Genomic DNA, 22,990 nt, shown 5'->3' on the forward strand with positions numbered 1-22,990 from the left:
AAGCTGGGCACCTGATCCCACATCCTACTTGCCCCTCTGTGCCGCAGACCCTGAAGTGCTGGCTGAGGTGAACAAGGCAGTCACTGAATGCACAACTCTTTAAATAAAACCATGGCACGGATTCCCTGCACATGGCTTTGCTCGTTAAGTGTGCCATACCCTGGCCATTTTTCAGTGTTGTGCAGCAACACAGCCACTTGACCACTAGATGGAGCACTTCCTCAACAGCTGGGGAGTTCTTGCTGTGCTTCATCAGCTGGGGGAGACATTATTCTTGATGGGACGGCCAAATCACAGAGCATCCTCTCAATCTACTGCAGTCTGTCGCCATGCCAGCGACGCCCAGTAGAAAACAGCATCCGTGCCCATCCCGTGTCCAGAGGGGGATGGGGTGCCCACTGTACCATTACACGACAGCAGGGCACCACGGTGCTCATCTCTCCCGTTACACGACAGCAGGGCACCATGGTAGTGCTCATCTCTCAGGACGTTTTTCGACCGTCAGAAAACGCCTTGTTTGAACCGTTCAGAATTCTTTGTTATCTAGTGAACGAGCCAACATTTCCACCAGGTTTGAACCAAACCAAGGGTGTGTCATCAACAATGGGTGTCTCATGCAAAACATAAGTTAATGACATGCATTAACAGGAGAATGATACGAACAAAAATGACAGAAATTAGCTGTTTAAAATGCTAGTTACCATTAGTGCTAATTGGCTAGTTTTGTTTACTCATGGCAACAGTTGATATGGACGGAAAACTCTTAAGCCTTCTCCGCTCCTGCACACAGAAAAAAAAGACTATTTTCTGGTTCAAGCTCTGAACCACAGTGCCACGTTCCGAACTGTTTTCAAATGTTGGTTAGCGAACGGGAATGGAACCAGTTCTCGGTCAGTGGAAATAGGCTTTCAGTGGCACAAGACACACCAACAGGAAGACACCATGCATTCACAATATGGATTCTTCAATGTCCAATGAACATTTTATTATAGTTAAATTGTTACAGCTGGATAATGAAAAAATGTCTACCATTATCAAAAGAGCATAGAAAAAGTTTTGGTCACTATTTACAAAAACCCCACACATAGACTATTCACGCACAGGAAGGAGCCAGCCTGTGATAATGGCAGACATTCAGAGCAAGACGGACAGGGGCCGCAAGCGTGCACACACACACACACGCACACACACACACAGAGCCTCCTTGGGACAAGGCCACCCTCAACACTCACAACAGTAAAATAGTTTACTCTGTAAAATGAACAACCCTCCAGAGGAAAATAAGGGCAGGCTGGTGTATGAGATTAAAAAAGCAGTAGTCATCAAAATAGGTGGATAAGCACTCAAAAGCTTTGGGTACGTTTCTGCTCTCTGTTGTAAAAACATCTGTATATGCATTTCGGCATCCATGGTAGCAAGAACTGACACCTTTAGTAAGGGAGTGTGTTCCTTTACAAAATAATGTTTGTGGTCTGGATTACAGGACCGGAGCTGGAAAAGAAATGTAACTGAACTAAAGTCTGCAACTGATAAACATAAAAGAAATACGCCTGTGACCTAACCTGGACTTCACGTCCCCAGCCCCCCAGTCTCTACACACACATACACCCACCCACAGCTCATATGTCCGTTTAGGAAACACAAGAGTCATTTTTAAAAAGCAAGTAAAGAAGCGGGTTTAGTCTTCATCATCGTCGTCGTCGTCATCATCATCATCACCTTCATCCTCAGGATCTCGTTTCCTCTTCTGCCCCCGCTCCTCGTCTGTAACACAGCACAGTCACACACACTCAGATCACTATATTGTTGCGCACACACATGGACACACAGAGATCACACTAATGTTCACACACACAGACACACACTCCACTCACCTAAGTCCTCATCATCCTCGCCTTCATTCAGCTCATCCTCCTCCTCCTGTCAACACACAAGTTTAATTAATGTTACGGTGTGTTTCACACACAAATGTCCAGTTTGCGTTGACACACACACACACACGTGTCCAGTTTGCGTCTGGTGTGCGTGTGGCGGAGTGGAAGGGACAGTCTTACCTCTCCACTTAAATCATCGTCGTCCTCCTCGCCGCCTTCCTCGTCATCCTCCTCCTCTTCCACCTCTTCATCATCATCATCCTCATCCCCTGGAGCTGCATCTTCATCATAGTCCTCCTCTGCTCCTACAAAAGCATGAAAACACACACACACACACAATCAGATGAGGATTCTTTTAATGACACACACACACACACACCACATGAACACCAGGACTTTGGCCTTGTTCATGAGGTTCAGCTAGCTGGCACTGCTAATGTCAGACATACCATCTTCATCATCCTCGTCTTCGTCGTCCAGCCCCTCCACGTAGCCCTCAGCATCCGAGTCGGGGGCCTCCTTGTCCTCTTTGTCATAGCCGTCCAGATAGGTCAGCTGGGGGAGGAGCTTAAACACATTCTCCCGGTAGTCGTTCAGGTTGGTGACCTCACAGTTGAACAGGTCTAAGCTCTTCAGGCTCTCCAACTTTCTCTGCCAGGGAGGGGACAGAGTGGTCAGAGCTCACCCTCTCACACACACACACACACACACACACACACACAGGGACGGAGTGAACAGAGCTCACCCTGTTACACACACACAGACGGAGTGATCAGAGCTCACCCTCTTACACACACACGGACTGGTCAGAGCTCACCCTCTTACACCCACACACACGCAGCCTTCAGTGGTTTGCGGACATCATTTACCTCTTCCTCTCTTGCTTGCGCGCGCGCGCATATATATATATATATATATATATATATATATATATATATATATATATATATATATATATATATATACACACACACATACACACACACACAAAGACAGACACACATATAGCCCTGTGAGTCTCACCAGAGGTTCGATGGTGCTGAGGTCTTTGATTTTGTTTCCACTGAGGTTGAGGTGTGTGAGGTTTGAACATTTTTCTGACAGAACTTCCAGGCCTCCAGAGATGCGGTTGTCACTCAATTCAAGCTAAAATTAAGCACATAACCTACTTAATCAAACTATTAAAACATCAAGAACATTTACTTAAACTATGAGAGAAATGTGCTTATGTCACTTCACATCTGAAGATATGTCTGTGTACAAACCTTTTTGAGTTTATTCAATTTAGGCAAATTTGCAACTGATGTTAAGCCAACATTAATTGTGCTTAAAAACTCCAGCTCTTCAAATTCATCTGTGAGGCCTTCGATTTTCCCTTCATTTGATCGACAGTTATCAAGAACCAGCTCCTTGACCTGAAACACAACGCGAGCACAATTAGCACCGGCTCATACATTGCAACTGGGCTGCCACAGCCAACCTTAACATGTAGCAGTTCACATACATGCAGACCCCTCACAGCAGAGTCTGCTCCTTAGGACAGTCAGACTGCACTTAGTCTAGCAGGCATTAAATTGAGTCAAATCATCAGTACGTTTTGACACAGAGTGTTGCTTGCAGTAAACCTGAACAAAAATGTTTTTCATCATTAATATTTCATCAGGGCAAGGGCCAGGAGAAATCTGCCAAAACAAAGCTGGGTTTTTTTTTCCAACACAGGGCCAGAATATGTGAACAGTCCACATACATCACCACATGTGAACAGTCCACATACATCACATGTGAACAGTGTGAATAGTCCATTATATATCTACAGAAGGTAAACTGTAATCTAAAAATATTCAGGCATGTTTGCAGCATACCTTGGAACACTGAGAAGAATTGACAGCATTGATCAAGGCTTTCCAACAGGACTAACACCAGGGTGTTAGTTAGAAAGTTAGGTTGCCTAACCTTACAACATATCAAGTACATCGTCTGATATATCAAATATGACTTTAATGATTAGAGAGGACATCTAACCCAGGTAATTTGCTGTTACTGTGCCCTAGAGTACTAGCTAGAATCCGGCGGACCTCGGTATCAGAGCTACAGGTTATGCTAATATAGCCAGGGCAGCGCAGTCACGGATAAAATAAACATGGTTTGACCCGTGGAGGACACACAGAAACTTCATCTGAGCGTGATGGTTGGCATGTCTCCCCCAAACCACAAATGTTTAGACTGCCATTGAACAGCCCCCGCCCATGATGCAGTGTCTTTAGACTCCCAAGGTGGCATACATCATGTCCCCATTGATGCAGTGCAGGCTGGATTCATTTCCACTCACCGCACCAATAAATGTGCGTTGCACGGAGCTAACTGGCATTACTGCAGCGTACTCTTGAACACACGAGCTCCCGTAAACAGTCTGTTACATCTCGACTTCCCATTGATCACCGATGTTGAGCTTATAATTATTTTCCAAAGTTCTTGGCAAACCACAGCGGGATTCCGTCGTGTCGCGTCTTGACGTACTGTTAAGATTATCTTACATTTGCTAATTATACAAAATACAGTTCCATGGAAGAGGGGGTTATTTTTAAAAGCAGCCGCTTCCACATTACACTATTTCCGTTTTTAAAAATACGGACTAGGATAACGTTACTTTTAACAAGTTTCTAAAACGCACGACTTCGATTTTATTTCGCTAACGTTTTATGCAAAATGGCCGACGACATTGATTCAATATTCATGGTACGATTAAGCAAATAAAAGCGTATTTCTATCGCATTACTCAGTCTCGCCCATTCCGAACTTAATAGTAAACCAAGTTAGCCAACATTACCCCTCAAATATCACTTCGGCTTAAAGTGCATCCGTGCAATGCTTTAGCGCTACCAAGCTAAGACAATAGGTGGCCAAGGGGCTCAACCAACCACGCTGGCACACAGTAAATTCAACTTGGAGATCTAAATGGGTAATCTTTGAAAAGGGATTGCATTAAACTCTTATGTGTTAACAGACGGACCATTTTTCGGGCAAATAGATGGTGTAGTGGTTAATCAACCACTAAAATGGCGGCATGTAACGGAGCTCTGCGTAACTGTTATGCTTGCCAGGACAAGAGTACGAAACGATAACGCGTCGTATACTAGCTACCCAACCTGATCTCCAACACCGGAGTTTGTTCACTTATTCTGAAAGCAGTTCCTGCTTGATGAACCATGTACGCCAGAACACATGCCTTGTGCTGGTTAACCTTCTCTCACCCAACCGGGGCATCCACAACAGACAGTGGCCAGTGATGGTAAACGGCAAGACAACGGGCTCGACTTCTTGGAGTTGTGCGTTAAAGCATGGGCTTAAAGACCAAATTAAAGATTTTAAAACGTTATCGATGGGATTGAAGGTATATAGTCAACCCTACCATTAACACTGGATACAACCTGAATTAGTGTTAAAAAAAGTGTTATAAAACGTTTCCTTAGAGGTAAATTTACGGTAATGTGAAACATTCCAGAACGCAAGATCATCTTGTACGTTAACTGCCGCATGTTTTACCGCAAATCTGTGTTTTTGTTTCTAAATAAGATATAAAGCAATAACATTGCTTGAAATGCTAAAATATTTTCCAGACATTATTGTTCTAAATGCGTTCTACACACCGAGCCACAAACGTACAAGTTGGGGTTAACGTTCACTAGCGAAAAGCAGTATAGCTATACAGACTAACATTCGCTAATGTTAGCTTACTTGGCTAACGTTATAACGTTAACGTACCTTCCAACGTTGTTTCACCAACCAAATTTAACGCCACATTATCTCCATTAAACGTTGACACACCGGAGGATGTTAATGCAAATCTTAACAAACGACTGATCTCTCGCACCCCAATAGAAGAATGGCAGAAATCATCCAATTCTGGCCTCATGCAGTTGTGTGCTAAATGAAAAGGGCGCGCACGAGATTAAAGTTACAAACATGGCTCCACACTGATACCCTTGTTTACTTCAGCTACCGTCGGGCTGCTCACCACTGCAACCGCTGCATTTACACACAGCTCAAAGCGCTAAATAGTTCCATGAGATCAAAAGAGGGATGACAAATGCCGTTCTGGGTCTAAGGTACTTCTTCAACAAATGACACCCTGAAGCCGACTACATTTAAAGTCCATTCAAGAATATGCCACATCAACTTCGTTACTGTCTGTGCGCCTTTAACCCAGATCCAGGGCAGTATCACGATACATGCTGTCTTTCAAGTAAACATTAATTCAACAAAAAGGTTCTTACATCAGATGGTGTCCGATTTCGCAATTCTAGATGAATTCTTTTCTTCATATCCATTTCGGCTTCAGTAAAGCAATCAGGAGATACAGGAACACTTGGACATGCAGAAGCGTTAAAGGATGCCGCCTCTTAGACACAGTTCACACACTACCTTGATCACTTTAGAGGGCGGGACATGACATGTGACTGTCGTCACACATGGCCAATCAATAGACAAGAATAGGCACGTCAAGTACTTGCAGACGCCCAACCTCCATATTGAACCAATCGTTCAACAAGGCGGAGCTGGTGTATTTGTTTGGTTGAGAAAGGAAAGAGTGTAGTTCAAGTGCGATAATCATTTATTAAACAAGTTAACCTCGTAGAAAGTATTTTCGTTTTTGTTGAAACGTAAAGACGACCGAGGCACCACTTGGGGTATATCAACAACTCATGAACGTCCACAAGCAGCCTAGGCGAACACGAATCTAAATCGAAATAGAGCCATCGTGTCGCAAAACCTGTATGCCATCCTTCTAGATTGCAGTTGAGCTCATCAAATTATCAAACAATGAGAATTTCTAATTTTCAACGGTAATGGTCGTCTGATCAACACTGAACAGTGGCCTACAGAAAACAATGTTAGATGATTCTTTTACTGCAGTTAGGCTACTCATGTGAGGTGAAATAAAGACAAAACAATAAGAAATCACGGGGTGTAATACTTCGTACCAACACCATTAAAAAGTGCAAAATATCCTGAAAATAAGGTCTCGCTAGTGTCGATCGTGTATGCTACATGTGTCCGAAGTGAACAGTCCCCAGCAACCAGAAAGAACACAGCGGGCAAGCCCTCATCAGGGCACACAAGCAGACTGTTGAACTCATTTTAAACTCAGCCCTTCGCAACAACAAGATTTACCAGATTGACACATTTTTTTGATCCAGACTGACACCAATTTAAACAAATAAAATGAGAAATCGCTTCGCCCAAATCCGGACGTCACAACCTTACCAATGAAAATACAAATTATGGTCCCACCCCCGTAGTTCCGTTGCCAGTTAAAATTTTCCAGCTAAAATGGAGAAGACGACACATCACCTGACCTTAATACATAGGCGCCATTTTGAAGACTATCAAACGCATTTTTAAGGAAACACATTTAACGATTGTTAAATGTATTGAATAAATGAATAAACATTACCCATCATTCAGGCGACTGATGTGAACTCCGCTGCCGCTATAGGTGGCACGGAAATAGAGTAGAGACATTGCTTGACACCATGGGTTACATAAGCGCCCCGCCTGGTAGCCTACTCTGGCTCAAAGACCGCATTTGCAAGGCTTTAGTCGTTTCATTGTTTCAAATGTTCTATTAATGTCGATACATAATAGCCATTGCAGCAAAATACCGTCTTCGACCGTCGTTGTATGGCGATTCCAGCCCGCGCCTGCAGGTTTATAGAAAGGCATTGTACGCTGTTCAGTCGTGGCGAGGACCCCTTTCCGCTGGGTGTGTTTCGCTGGCTGCATAGCGAACAAATTTGCTGCACAGTGCTGCAGCTGCCACAATCGGCGAACTGCGTCCTTGATTTGCGCAGGTTTAATGTACATAGCGCAGCTCGTAGAACAGGCAACTGTGCTGCCTTCCTACCAAAGTTTTGTTTTGTGTGCTGCTTAGATTTAAAAAATGTTGTCATTCCTTCGTAAATGTTAAATTATGTCGGGTCAACAGTCACAACCACTAAAATAGACTTTTATCTAATGACAAAGTTGCACTAGGTGCATTGAAAAAACTGAACCAACTCAAAATGAGGGCTTTAGCATCGTTATTAATGTAGCTGCATACGGAATATAACTATTTCATATCCACGTATGTTCATAGGTCTACAATAAAAATGTGGCATCTACATTAGTCAATACAGCGAAAATATGAAAGCTCCCCCTCACCTAAAAAGATGTGATCTTACTCCACCTAGTGGCTGAATGGATAATTAACCAATGAAAACCAATAGTCAGAATATCTTACTCAAAATAATAAAGAGCATGCAAAGTCCCAAAATAACTTCACAATAAAAATGGCATGAAATAGATTGAAAGGCTACATGCTGTTTTGTTTATTATTTTGGGTAAGATTATTTTAAATTACTCATGATCATGACAAAGATTTGTCTTTCAGTTGGTGTCTTAGCAACATAGATATTAGATCAGATCAAGCTAGTTGGAAAGATGGAAGCAGCCTTTACCCATGATACCAGAATGGAGTTTATATCTTCAATTGATCTTGATTTATTGGTAAACATCTAAACTTGTAATATATATAAATTCTGAAGGCTGTGGAGTGTGAATGAAAGGCCTGTTGCTGTCCTGCTCCTCTGCACAGTGGGAAGTATGGTTGTCAGGGACAGCTGCTGTGCTCTTCCTTCTCAAGCCTGTTGGACAGCAGGCAGCCGTGGCTGGAGAACCTCAGGAAGGGGGGCAGACCTCCTTCACCTCAGAGAACAATCTCTTTACTTACACATATACAGAGGAACAGGAACGTCTCACCCAAAGGCACTTCTACGAGTCTGGTTTATGTAAGTGACAAAAAGAGAGGATATCATTTTCACAGGTAAATATTGATTCTTTTGGGAATTGGTGGTTCTATCTGTGGATGACTTTGATCAAAGGCCAGATAATCCAACCATTTACCAGTGTAGCGTGTATGACTTTTTGATTATGAATTAGTCAAATTATTGCAAGTACATTTTAAGATACTATACGGCATGTTTTTGCTTTATCATATTGCATGTAGTGTCAGCTGTTTTATGAGCCACTGACCCAAGCAACCAAAGACATATAAGGATGTCACAGTGATTTAATGTATCATTCTTTTTCTCTGAGAACTGTATTTACGACCATGCACGCGTATTGATAATCTGTGACCATCGGAGCAAATGTAATTTACAGTGTCCCACCCACAGCTCTGCTACTGTAGAGATGCGATGAGAGCCGCATGAGACGAATGCTCCTGCTTGTGCTTGTGGTCTCCTTGGTCTGTGATATCCTATACTGGTCTGTGGTCTGGTGTACTGGTCTGTGGTCTCTAATTGTCTGTGGTACTGGTCTGTGGTCTCCTATACTGGTCTGTGGTCTATTGTACTGGTCTGTGATCTCTTCTAATGGTCTGTGGTCTCTGGTCTGCTATACTGGTCTGTGATCATACTTTTATTTTTTTAAAATGGTGTGGTTTTTATCCTTGAACGTTTTAAAGACAAAGGACAGGTGCATTGATTTTAGACGTGTTCAGCCTTCTCCTGACATCATAGTGATTGATGGTCAGACAGTTGAATCTGTAGAGTCTTATAAGTACTTAGGCACTTTTCTTGACAACAAGCTGACATTTGAGAAAAATACTGACTCGATCTATAAGAAAAGTCAGCTGTGTCTTTCATTGTCTTAGAAAACTTTCTAAATTCCAGGTTGACTCTACCCTGATGACTATGTTTTATCTTTTTTTTTATTGAGTCTGTTATTACGTTTTCCTTTATTTGTTGGTTTCAATCGTTCAGGGTAAAAGAGAGGAATCTACTGAACAAGGTTGTTAGTGTTAGTAGTAAAATCACTGGGTTTGCACAAGAAACATTTACAACAACCAGCTGCTTAAGAAAGCAAACTCTATCTTGTCTGACGGTTCTCATCCTCTACATCAACAGTTTCAGTTTCTACCATCAGGTTCACTGCTCAGACTTCCACTTCCAAAACAAACATATACAAACACTCCTTTGTTCCTTCTGCTGTCTCTCTTCTAAACGCCAGGAGGGTCATTCCACGTCAATTCAACCAGGGCTCACGCACTTAGGTCTCAAAAAATTCTGAAAAAATTACCAGGTGTACCTATGTTACCCAGGAGACACACTGTAAAATTACTCTTATGTAAGATCAATACTTTCCAAGATACAGCCAGTTTCACAGGGGGAGGGGGGTGTCGATTTTGTTCGGCCTCTTTTTTTTGTCCAAGTTCACAAGCTCACAGCGCAAGAACTAAACCATGTAGGAGGCTCAAATTTTGCATGCTTGTACATAAATAGGAATAGTATGTAGCAAAATCGTCACATTTGGTCTGGATAATCCTGCATGGTCATAGCTGTCCCTCAAAGTTGATACAATTTTTATTGGAGTTTTTGGCTGGGCTCTGTTTAAGCCTTAAGAAGACATATTTGTACTCAACATAGGCTCTTGATTTATTTTCCTTACTGAGATAAGTAGAAACACTCTCACAAAAAACAATGAACAGAAAATAAATCCCTTCAGGGTCTGAACAGCAGACCTTACAAGTTTAAAAAATCATTTTGGTTCTCATTTTCAGAGCACCCAAACACCTTGTGGGAATATACAAAGATTTTTTAAATATTTTTTTCTTTATTCTCCATGATCTTTTCTTTTTAAAAACACCAATTTGACTTGTCTTATGCAAATCTTTCTTTTTCACTTTCCACCCTGAACATGGGCAAAATGCACCATCGACATCAATGGGCAAAATGCACCATCGACATCAACATAGGTACACCTGGTAATTTTTTCAGAATTTTTTGAGACCTAAGTGCTTGGGCCCTGGTTGAACTGACGTGGAATGACCCAGGAGGAAAAGGTAGTTTATCCATTATTGATCAGGATGTGCATTATGTTATTTATTATACTATGTGTATTTTTGTAATTTTGTGTGCTCCTACTGCTGTGAAACAGATTGCCCCACTGGGGGACAAATAAAGGCATTGATTGATTGATCTGCAGTACTGGTCTGTGGTCTCCTAAACTGGTCTGTGGTCATCTACGCTGGTCTGTGGTCTGTTGTGCTGACTGCTGTGTTCTTTGTTCTGACTGTCCCTCAGGGCTATAAGGAACAGCAGCACTCCATGTACCATGAGTCAGGATGAGGACGCTCGGTGGTTGGAGTGGGTCACCAAACAGTTTGAGAGTATCGCTGGTGATGACAAAGAGATTGACCTGGATGAGTTTAAAACTGCCCTCAAAGTGAAAGAGGTGACTGGTTTTGTGTGACCCTGGGGTGGAGGCTGGGCCAGGGCCCAAGTGCTGTTGGATTTTGTTGTTCTAATATGTTTGTTTATTTGTGTGTTTGTGGTTGTTGTGGTGCAGTCCTTCTTTGCAGAGCGTTTTTTTGCTCTGTTTGACTCGGACGGCAGCAGTTCCATCAGCCTGGACGAGCTGCTGGGCGCACTAGACCTACTCATACACGGCAGCGAGACGGACAAGCTGCGCTTCCTCTTCCAGGTCTACGATGTGGATGGTGAGGGGGGACGTCACATACACACACACACACACACACACTCTCTACCAGGTCTGCGATGTGGACGGTGGGGGTCATATTTTATATGTTTCGACCTAATTTCTCACATCAGAGACTATACAATTATTATATATATATAATAATTGTATTTTTCTCATCAATCTACACACAATACTCCAACACTCCACAAAAAAGCAGGTGTTTGGAGTGTTTCGTAAAATTTACAAAAAATAAAAGACTGAAATATTCCATTTACATACGTATTTAGACCCTTTGTTATGACGCTTGCAATTGAGCTCTGGTGCCTCCTACTTCTATCAATGGTCCTTGAGATGCTTCTACAACTTGATTGGAGTCCACCTGTGCCTAAATTAATTCACTGGAATTTATTAGGAGAGGCACACATCTCTTCATATAAGGTCTCACAGTTGATGGTGTATGTCAGAGTTTGTAGAGTATATTCACTAAGTGAAAAGACAGCAACCCTTGATCTGGCACCCAGGGAGCAGTTGGGGGTTGGTGTTCCATGGATGTGGGGAAGTGCTGTTCACTCACATTTTACCAGTAGGCCATGGATGCCCTCATGAATTAAGCACTCAAAAAACTCTTCAATATACTGTATACTGGTAAACAAAAGAGGGTTCGTGGTGGTGGTTAGATTTCTTGTCAAATTAGGTGCATCATCTCAGTTCCTAAACATTTACAGAATTTTGTTAAATGATGAGGTGAAGCAGCACAAAGGTAAACATTCCCTGTCCCAACTTTTTTTTAAAAACATGTTGCTGGCAGCAAATTTAAAATGATGATATTTTCCATGAAATAGTCCAAATTTTCATTTTCAACATTCATTTGAACACACACATCCAGGTCTACCATGTGGACGGGCTGAGCAGGTAGGAGGTCACACTCACACACACTACACACACACACACATACACATACATGACACACACACACTACACAGCAGAAGAATAGAATGTTAAACAGGAACATTCATGTTTATTGGTAGTTTCATTCTCTGTATCGTTACCCTGCATATCTGAGTGTTCAGTGCCCAATGTTATTAAAAGTGGCAGAAGATATTTCCTGAAAAACATTCAGGAAAGCTATGTTCAGTTATTAATATTTAAAACAAAAACATATCTGTGTAAAGATAGTTGGCATTTTACGTGCATATAAATATATTTTACAGTTAAGTCCAAGTTAATAGTTGTTTATGAACTGCTGCTAAGTGTGGTGCATCCATGTTGTGTCTGCTATAGTATGCTAGCATGGTATAGCACAATAGCATGATATAGCATACTAGCATGATAGCACAATAGCATGGTATAGCATACTAGCATGGTATAGCATAATAGCATCAGATAATCCCAATCCCGTCCCCCACTCAGGCAGCGGCTCCATAGACCCAGACGAGCTGCGCACGGTGCTGAAGTCGTGCCTGCGTGAGAGTGCCATCTCCCTGCCGGAGGAGAAGCTGGACGACCTGACGCTCGCTCTGTTCGAGTCAGCTGATAAGGACAACAGTGGCTTCATCACATTTGAGGAGCTGAAGGCCGAGCTGGAGAACTTTCCAGAAGTCATGGAGAATCTCACCATCAGGTGTGCATTCAGCACAAACACACACAGACACACACTCACTCTCTCACACACACACACACACATACACACACACACACTCTCTCTCTCACACACACACACACACTCTCTCTCACACACACACACTCACACATACACACACACACACAAACGCACACACACACACACACACACAGCGGCAACAAGGACGAGATCCATACAGTTCAAACATCGGTTTACTAGTTTACCCCCTGCACACTAGACCTGTGTCTGTGTGATCAGTTTACTAGAGTCTGTGACTAGATCACCCTGCACACTAGACCTGTGTCTGTGTGATCAGTTTACTAGAGTCTGAGACTAGATCCTCCTGCACACTAGACCCGTGTCTGTGTGATCCTCCTGTCATTCTCTCTGTCCTTGATCTGCACACTATGTGTGTCTATATATGTCTGTGTTCCTGTTCTTTCCTGTCCACTATATATTTGTGTGTGTGTGTGTGTGTGTGTATATATGTATGAGTGTGTTTTCTGTCCTTACCTGCCCACTTTATGTGTGTGTGTGTGTGTGTATGTGTGTTTGTGTGTGTGTGTCTGTGTGAGAGTGTGTGTGTATGTGTATGTATGTGTGTGTGTGGGCATGTGTGTGTGTGCATGCGTTTGTTGTCTGCAGTGCAGCTAACTGGCTGAAGCCTCCTGAGGTCGAGACAAGGCGGCATCCAACGCCACGCTATCTGACGCGTGTCTACTGGCACAACAACAGCCGCAAGCTGCTCTTCCTGTGCTTCTACGCCTGCCTCAACGGCCTGCTCTTTGTGCTGGCCATGCTGCAGAACATGGCAGGGGGCGCCAGCTACATGCTGGCCAAAGGCTGTGGCCAGTGCCTCAACCTCAACTGCACTGTCGTCATGGTGAGCCACTCACACACATAAACACTTGGTTGTCATGGTGAACAGGAGATTAAAGGCCATTGTGCCTAGGACAGGACATTTACTTGTTGCTGTGAAATCAGATTTTTAAATGTTTGTTTGTGTGCGTGTGTGTTTGTTTGGGGGGTGGGGGGTGGCGTACGTGATGTTTTGTGTGTCAAAGATGTATCATCACTGAAAATATTTCTGTAAGGAATTGATTGATTGGTGGATTCAAATAAAGAATTAAAATGTGTGTGGGTGTGTGTGTATGTATATGTGTGTGTGTGTGTGTGTGTGTGTGTGCGTGCGTGTTTGAGCGCACGTGTGTGTGTGAGCATGTGTGTGTCTGTGTATTTGTGTCTGTGTGTGTGTGTGTGTGTGTGAGCATATATGTTTGTGTGTGTGTGTGTGTGTGTGTGTGTGTGTGTGTGTGTGTGTATTCAGATCCTCATGCTCAGACGCTGTCTAACATGGCTGAGGGCCACCTGGTTAGTGCGTTTGCTGCCTCTGGACCAGAACATCCTGCTGCACCAGATCGTGGGCTACACCATCCTACTCTTCTCCCTGGTGCACACCACCGCACACGTCACCAACTTTGGTAAAACACACACACACACACAAAGAGCCTCACACACACACACCCTCACGGCACATGTCGTGACCTGTCTCCTCCATTTTACACGTCGTGACCTGTCTCCTCCAGTTCAGCTGTCCCAGAGCGACGGCAGGGGAACTTACCAGCTGTGGGAGTACCTGCTGACCACGAGGCCTGGGATTGGCTGGGTCCACGGCTCTGCCTCCATCACCGGCATCGTCCTCCAGCTCATCATCTGCCTCATGACCGTGTGCTCCAGCACATTTGTGCGTCGCAGCGGCCACTTCGAGGTCAGAATCAAACGCCTCGAACGCACATATCTTCATATCCCACAAACCCAAACACCCCATACCCCTCACTCTTCCAGACCCAAACGCGTGAGTCTCACTCGCCTGCTGGCTTGCAGGTGTTCTACTGGTCCCACCTGTCGTACGTGTGGGTGTGGGCACTGCTCATCGTTCACTGTGCCAACTTCTGGAAGTGGTTCGCTGTGCCAGGAGCAGTGTTCCTGGTGGAGAAGATTGTGGGCATCGCCGTGTCCCGCATAGGCGGACTTTACATCGTTGAGGTCAACCTTCTGCCATCCAAGGTGCTGTTCTCGCCTGCTGCAGTTTGTGTGTGAACATGCTCAGTGCTGTACTTACCTGATTGTAGACACGACTGAGGTTGCTTACTGGGGTGTGTGTGTGTGTGTGTGTGTGTGTGTGTGTGTGTGTGTGTGTGTGTGTGTGTGTGTGTGTGTGTGTGAACATGCTCAGTACTGCACTTCCCTGACTGTACACACGACTGTGCTCTATTTTTGTGCGATATCCAGGTCACCCACCTTGTGATCAAACGGCCACCATTTTTTCATTTCAAACCTGGAGACTATGTCTATCTCAACATTCCTGCCATCGCCAAATATGAGTGGCACCCATTTACCATCAGCAGTGCCCCAGAGCAGCCAGGTAGCCGGAGGCTGTTAATGAATATTAATATGATTGTCATTAATAGGTGTATTGATGGGTGGCTACTGTATGCTGTATATAACACCATTGAATGTATAGGGTTAAAATGCTGCTGTATGAACACCTTTGGATGTATGGGGTTAAAATGCTGATCTTCTGCTGCGTCCAGATACCATCTGGGTCCATATTCGCTCCATGGGCCAGTGGACCAATCGACTCTTTGAGTACTTCAGGCAGCCGGACCTCCAGGCGGTCAGCACCAAGCGGCTCACCGCCAGCCTGAGGAACCGTCAGCACCAGAGGAGGACACAGGTCTCTTTCAACATCCCCCAACAACACCCTCCACATCCCCAACACCCTCAACACCCTCCACATCCCCAACACCCTCCACATCACCAACACCCTCCACATCCCCAACACCATCAACACCCTCCACATCCCCAACACCATCAACACCCTCCACATCCCCAACACCCTCCACATCACCAACACCCTCCACATCCCCAACACCATCAACACCCTCCACATCCCCAACACCATCAACACCCTCCACATCCCCAACACCCTCCACACCCTCCACATCCCCAACACCATCAACACCCTCAACATCCCCAACACCATCAACACCCTCCACATCCCCAACACCCTCCACATCCCCAACACCCCAACACCCTCAACACCCTCCACATCCTCCACATCCCCAACACCCTCCACATCCCCAACACCCCAACACCCTCAACACCCTCAACACCCTCCACATCCCCAACACCCTCAACACCCTGGGCTATACACTTCATTACATTGGCTTACACTTCAGTTAGTAGAATGGGGGGTATTGATATACAGAAAGCTTGCCAACCCTAGTCACCTTAGTGCTTCTCTCTGACTAAACTCAGATGCACAACTAGATACTCATTCATGTTCATCAATTAATTACATTCAATTAATTTCATTGAACATCAAATTGAATTGATTCAGATTTCTAGGCAAATGAAGTATCACTTGCACTGCAGGGAAGGCAGATCTGCCTTACAGCATCTCCTGAGGCTCACCTCATCTCCATGCCCCATACAGGAGGAGCTCTTTAAGAGCACGTCCTGGAACAGCGCTGTGGCGTCTAATAAAGACGAGGCGGTGGAGCTGACTCTGTATCGGCCCAACGGCCCACGGGGAGGTCTGAAGCACCAGCCCGACCCGGCGACGCAGGCGGAGCAGGGGGATCTCCCAGTGGTCAGGGAGGTGGGTGGACCCCTGTGTAGACAGGCAGCCTCAGTCTTACAGACGGATGCTTATTTTGCATTCTAAACAACTTTTTTTTTGCTTTCACAGATTTCTGCAAAGTTGAGTGACAACCACAGATATTGTAACATAAAGGTGGGCATCTCACAAGAATATACTGTATGAGGTTGCACTGGCATCTCACAAGAATATACTGTATGAGGTTGCACTGAAACTGCTCACTATTCAAAGTATATGACTCTTTATCAGCATTTCCTGCAGTAAAGTATCAGTTTAGATTTGCGCTCTCCTCATTTGCACTTTCTCACTACTGTGTCCTTCAGTAGAATGATCTTCTACCTGTTCTCCAGTGTCCTGTAGCATGATCTCTGTGTTCTCAAGTGTTCTGTAGTCATCTTGGTGTTATCCAGTGTTCTGTAGAATGGTTTGTGTGTTCTTCAGAGTTCTGTGGTACCATCCAGTGTTCTGTACAATTACCTCTGTGTTCTGCAGTGTTATGTGGATGGGCCATACGGAACCCCCACACGTCAGATCTTTGCGTCGGAGCATGCGGTTTTGATTGGCGCCGGCATTGGTATCACTCCTTTCGCTTCCATCCTGCAGAGCATCATGTACCGGTGAGTCCCAAGCAAACCCAACATGACCACAGACACGATCACAGACAAACATGAACATGATCACAGACATGCCACAGACAAACATGTTCATGTTCAAAGCATGTTCAGTGCTTTGAGTGACATGATAAAGCGCTCTACAAATAAAATGTAGATAAATAAACATGAACATGATCAAAGACGCCAGCGACTGCCACTGAGAAGGGAAGATTTAGTTGTCTAAAGAATTAAAAGAACTATAACTTTACTTTTAATGCCAGTTACTGTCAGCATATGAAGCATTGTGTTCATATGTACACAGAGATAGATGAGTACTTTCTCTCCCATCACACAGACATGTTCATGTGCGTATTTAATCAGCCTGAGTGACCTGCACAGAGACACTTGCAGCTGCACTGAAGCTCTGCTGATTTGTGCTCCCTCTGGGTTGCAGGTATCGCATGAGGAAGCAGAACTGCCCCAACTGCAACTACTCCTGGTGTGAGAACATCAAGAACAGTGAGATGAAGCTGAGGAAGGTAGGTCTGCTCGAGCAGTGCAGACTGGGTAATCTACCAGAGTGTAGGGCTGGGTAAAGTACAGTGTTGGGTCAACCACGGGTCACAGTGCTGGGTAAACCACCAGAGTGCAGGTATTTCTGGAATATTATGGAATTTTGGAAAGTCTATTCCAGACATGGAAAGTCAGGGAATTTTATCATTTTTGGGGCAAAGTCATGGAATATCAGGGAATGTTATTGTAGCAGTTTAAAACTGACTTGCCAAAATATATTAATATAAATATATTTCCACACAGAATCGGTGTATGTCTGGTTATTAGCTTTACTGCTTGCTTGAGTAGTTCTGGTTAATCCAACTTTGTTTATTCAATGCCCATTTATTCTAGCCTAGAAATCTAGACGCACCCTAGCGGCAGCAAATGTAATTTGCAGCCAGGGTAGTCTAGCAAATCTCCGTTGGCTTGCGAGCTAGAACTTCGGTCAGGCCAATCACATCAGTGGACTTAACTTAGTGCTGGGTAAACCACTGAGTGCAGTGCAGTGCTGGGTAAACCACCAGAGTGCAGTGCTGGGTAAACCACCAGAGTGCAGTGCAGTGCTGAGTGAACCACTGTAGCACAGTGCTGGGTAAACCACTGGATGCTCACTCTGCCCCATAGGTGGACTTCATCTGGATAAACCGGGACCAGAAGTCTTTTGAGTGGTTTGTGAGCCTGCTGACCAAGCTGGAGATGGACCAGGCAGACATGGAGCCCGAGGGTGCGTTCAGCGAGAGGAGCCGAGGCTCCTTGCGCACAGATACATTTCAGCAAATATGCATCTTTTGATATGTCTTCAAATGTGTGTGTGTATGTGTGTGTGTGTGTTTGTGTTTTCAGGGCGCTTCTTGGAGATGCATATGTACATGACCTCTGCTCTCAGTAAAAATGATATGAAGGCCATTGGCCTGCAGATGGCGCTGGACCTGCTGGCTAAGAAGGAGATGCGGGACTCCATTACTGGCCTGCGCACACGCACACAGCCTGGACGGCCAGAGTGGAGCAAGGTAGCTACACTGGCCACCGCAGCTCAGTTAGACAGTACTAATGTTAGTTAGACAGTACTGATGCCAGTTAGACAGTACTGATGCCAGTTAGACAGTACTGATACCAGTTAGACTAGGGTTTTTCAAAGGGGGTATCGCCCCCTGGGGGCCGTTCGTACAACCTAGGGGGGCGCTGAGAACATGAGAGGTTTTTTTTTTGTTTTTTTTACATTTGAAACTTTCATGGTTTTCACATATTTTTGGTGCAAAAATAGGCTACCTGAAATAAATAGGCTATTTTCATTCATGGGTTTCTAACCCCTCTACTGTCCCAGCTACATTTTACTGTTTATCTCTGCTCAGTGGTCATACAGTGCAGTTCAGGCCTGCACACGCCCGGACTCACGTCCCCCAGCCCCAGTCGTCATCTCTATAGTAACGCCGATAAACATAACCCAAGTTCGCGGCTTAACAGTTCAATAACCAATAAAAATGTACACAGCACTGCACATGCAGTCAAAATATCGCAACCACCTAAACTTGATCAGCTCTTGTGCTCTCAGATCTTATGCTTGATCACCCTCAAGCACATTGGACTTTCTTAATTTAACTTATATAGTGTATTTAGTTTTTAGCTTTGTTAGTTTTCTTATCTGTCTTATCTTCTACTGTCTTTATTGTACAGTGGAGTTTAGTTATATGTTTATACTTACACTTATGTTTACCACTTCTGCTGTAAGTGCATGTTGTGTGTTATGTCTGTATGCTACCGAGACCCTTGAATTTCCCCTTGAGGATCAATAAAGTATCTATCTATCTATCTATCTATCTAAATTGACCTCTCAATGTCTAGACGTCAAGACGCTGGCAGCGAGCCATCAACCACAGGGCTCTCCTTAATTTTGTTTCATAGCCCGTTTTCCGTTCGCTGTTGTTCTGCAGCTGCTCTGAGCGTAGTCTCCACGAAAAGACAGTTGCTAATCAAATACGAAATATATATAGGGAGGGAAAGTAATCTCATCGCCACCTAGTGGTTGCATTCCTAGAGTTTGGGCGCTTAATCTCAGTACAGCATACAGCAATTTGCTTAACATATTTTTGTAATAACAGAACGTGATGTAAACCGTGTGGTGATTACCTTTATGTCTGGATAACTGGTGTTGTGCTTCTACTCACATGAAGAGCTGGCAGTAAGTGTTAAAGCGATGATTCGGAGTAATTTCACCCTAGGGTCATTTGCACCATGACACCCTCCCAGAACCTGTTTTCCCTTGGTCGAACCAGAGCCCGTTTACGGAGAGCCGGATCACTACCTATTAACTCCATTGTACCTGCAATCTGCTGCAGTTCCGCTAGGGGCGATCACGAATAAGTGCAAAAACAATGGGGGTCTATGGAGGTAGACGGCTAAATGTGTCTCTTTCACCTGGTTGTCGTTGAAAAATCGTAGATTTGATTATGGTTTCTGCAAGCTCAATATGGATTATAGGTCAAAAGTTGAATGAACGAGTACTTACGTCCTTTCGATTTCTTACAGGTTGGGTCGTTGTTGACCACAACACACTAGCTTTCTGCTAATGAATGACGTCATTGACGCATTTGAAAGGCTTTTTAGAACAAATAAGTGACTCAAAAAATATAATACTCAGCGGTGTGTATTTTCTCTGCCCCCTCTTTCGCATGCAACATTCAAATTTCTGGGCAAAAAATTATATCCCGAGAAAAGTGGATTTGAGGGGTACAGCTCCATAGACCTCCATTCATTCTGCACTTATTTGTGAGCGCCCTCATGTGGAACCAGAACAGGAACTGCAACCAGTTCAGAAACCGGAAGTTTCCCGAGAGTGGCGGTTCTCCCCTTATTAGACATTCTCTGGTCGAACCCTGGTCGAGTAGCCCTGACAGAAACTAATGAGTTTCTGCAGGCGTAATGAACCAACTTTTATCTCGTAAGTGATAGTCTCAGGCAAGTGTTATTTAAATAAACTCCTGGTGTACCTACAAACTTTTCAATGCCTCGTTTTATGAGTAAAGAACATACTGTAGAAGTTTCGTACCATTCAGGGCATTATTAGTGGGGTAATTTACGAGATAAAAGTTGGTTCCATTACGCCTGCAGAAACTCATTCGTTTCTCACAACGCTACTCGACCAGGGTTCGACCAAGGGCAAACAGATTCTGTGAGGGTGTTTGGCTCGGGGTCATGGTGCAAAGGACCCTAGGGTGAAATTACTCCGAACCATCGCTTTAAGTGTCAATGCTAACCAGGCTAATAAACAAACCATGCTACCATGAGTAACGTCGAAGGGTAGTCACGTCACTTCTTTTGTAGTCCGTTTATGAAACAAGCAAATAGACACAATATATTCCAACAACCTTGTTATTATAACCAGAAATTACTGTATGTCTGAGGTTATTTGTGTGGTGTCTGCCAGCCAGTTCATGTTACATTACTATAATGTACTATAAAATTATACATTGTCCAATCGGATAACCCTATCGCTGAAAGCAAAATATGTCTGAGGTGATTTGCTAAGCTTCTGTCAGCAAACTAGCATGTTGCTAAGCTAACTAATCACAGTAGGTTGCTGAAGTACCCCGGTCTGTGTCACTTTGACGGTAAGTTGCTATTTTGAGAAGGTGTCAGGTGATGGTGTAGGGCTTGGAGGGCTACAGGGCAGAAGGCAGAACCATAACTGTGAGTTTAGACAGTGCTCATGCCAATAGGTGATGAAGCAGATGTGTGTGTGTGTGTGTCTGTGTGTGTTTGTGGTGTGTGTGTATGTGGTGTGTGTGTGTTTTTGTGGTATGAGTTTGTAGTGTGTGTGTGTGTGTGTATGTGGTATGTGTGTGTTTGGTTTGTGTGTGTGTGTTTGTGGTTTGTGTGTGTGTGTGTGTGTGTGTGCGTGGGTGTGTTTTTGTGTTTGTGTGTCTGATCTGGGCAGATCTGTGTGTACTTCAGGGCTTTGTGTTCTCTGATGGCAGGTGTTCCAGAAGGTGTCTCAGGAGAACAAGGGCAAGGTGCACGTGTTCTACTGCGGTTCTCCTGCCCTCGCCAAGATCATCAAGGCTCAGTGTGAGAACTTTGGCTTCCACTTCTACAAGGAGAACTTCTGAGCAAAACACACACTCTCACACACTCTGAACTCTCTTACCGCAAACCCGCACACTGTTACACACTCTGCACTGTCTCTAACCGCAAACCCACACACACACTCACAGACTCTGGACTGTCTCTTACCACAAACCCGCACACTGTTACACACTCTGCACTGTCTCTAACCGCAAACCCACACACACACTCTGGACTGTCTCTTACCACAAACCCACACACACACTCACACTCTGGACTGTGCCACGCCACAAACCCACACACACACTCTCGCAGACTCTGGACTGTCTCTTACCGCAAACTCACACACACACTCACACTCCGGACTGTATCCCACTGCAAACCCACACACACACTCACACACTCTCTGGACTGTGTCCCTCAGCATGATGCATGCTGCATGTGAGATCAGCTGTCTTGTCTGACTTTGCTCCTGTGCATCACTAGCTGTATTTACCTCAGAACCACAATCAGAAGCAGAGCTGAGATCATCCCTCTGTCTTGTCATCCCTCTCTCACAGTGGGTCTCACGCAGAAACATTGTCTCGTACATTCCCTGAGAAAAGTAATCTCCAGATGCACCAAACAGTCTTACTGACATGTATATTTGCTGTGATCCTGGTGTGCTGAATGACAAATCCCACTTCATTAGAAATTGTCAACGTATGGCTTGTTATTAGCATGAGTTCTGGTCCCCAAACATTATCTGAGGGGAGATGTTGTGCCATCTCTCCAAACATTATCTGAGGGCAGATGTCATGCCATCTCCCCAAACATTATCTAAGGACAGATGTCGTGCGGTGTCCCCAAACATTATCTGACGGCAGATGTCGTGCCATCTCTCCAAACATTATCTGAGGGGAGATGTTGTGCCATGTCCCCAAACATTATCTGAGGCCCAATTAATTATCACCACTTAAATGAATGAATGAATGAATGAATGAGTGAATGAAGACACTTAAAAAGGAATATGAAAATAATTCTATGTATACAATATCGGTATATATATATATATATATATATATATATATATATATATATATATATATATATAATTTGTTTC

At 44.2% G+C, this 22,990-nt stretch overlaps 2 protein-coding genes across 5 annotated transcripts; one reads left to right on the forward strand and one right to left on the reverse strand.

The window, feature by feature from the left end:
• Positions 1 to 956: 956 nt before the first annotated feature.
• LOC121723780 (acidic leucine-rich nuclear phosphoprotein 32 family member A-like) lies at positions 957 to 7,840 on the reverse strand. 2 transcript variants are annotated; one of them, XM_042109873.1, is made up of 7 exons: positions 7,538 to 7,840; positions 3,140 to 3,289; positions 2,898 to 3,020; positions 2,324 to 2,525; positions 2,055 to 2,179; positions 1,875 to 1,920; positions 957 to 1,764 (listed from the first exon to the last, which is right to left on the reverse strand). In XM_042109873.1, the coding sequence occupies exons 1-7, from the start codon at positions 7,823 to 7,825 to the stop codon at positions 1,679 to 1,681; spliced, it is 1,020 nt and encodes a 339-aa protein (XP_041965807.1). In that variant the 5' UTR covers positions 7,826 to 7,840; the 3' UTR covers positions 957 to 1,678. The 2 variants fall into 2 exon arrangements, with proteins under 2 accessions (XP_041965807.1, XP_041965808.1); XM_042109874.1 differs by lacking the exon at positions 7,538 to 7,840 and adding an exon at positions 6,149 to 7,218.
• Positions 7,841 to 7,934: 94 nt separating this feature from the next.
• Positions 7,935 to 22,922, forward strand: nox5 (NADPH oxidase, EF-hand calcium binding domain 5). 3 transcript variants are annotated; one of them, XM_042109868.1, is made up of 17 exons: positions 7,935 to 8,701; positions 10,997 to 11,147; positions 11,262 to 11,412; positions 12,804 to 13,014; positions 13,660 to 13,897; positions 14,342 to 14,495; positions 14,601 to 14,782; positions 14,899 to 15,081; positions 15,307 to 15,439; positions 15,609 to 15,751; positions 16,514 to 16,678; positions 16,769 to 16,813; positions 17,171 to 17,295; positions 17,726 to 17,810; positions 18,451 to 18,550; positions 18,670 to 18,836; positions 21,801 to 22,922. In XM_042109868.1, exons 1-17 carry the CDS (start codon positions 8,517 to 8,519, stop codon positions 21,930 to 21,932), a joined length of 2,550 nt encoding a protein of 849 aa, XP_041965802.1. In that variant the 5' UTR covers positions 7,935 to 8,516; the 3' UTR covers positions 21,933 to 22,922. The 3 variants fall into 3 exon arrangements, with proteins under 3 accessions (XP_041965802.1, XP_041965803.1, XP_041965804.1); XM_042109869.1 differs by having other exon boundaries at positions 8,614 to 8,736; XM_042109870.1 differs by lacking the exon at positions 7,935 to 8,701 and adding an exon at positions 10,750 to 10,755.
• Positions 22,923 to 22,990: the final 68 nt, after the last annotated feature.

The sequence above is a fragment of the Alosa sapidissima genome, chromosome 11 (assembly GCF_018492685.1).
Source record: "Alosa sapidissima isolate fAloSap1 chromosome 11, fAloSap1.pri, whole genome shotgun sequence".
Classification (NCBI taxonomy): domain Eukaryota; kingdom Metazoa; phylum Chordata; class Actinopteri; order Clupeiformes; family Clupeidae; genus Alosa; species Alosa sapidissima.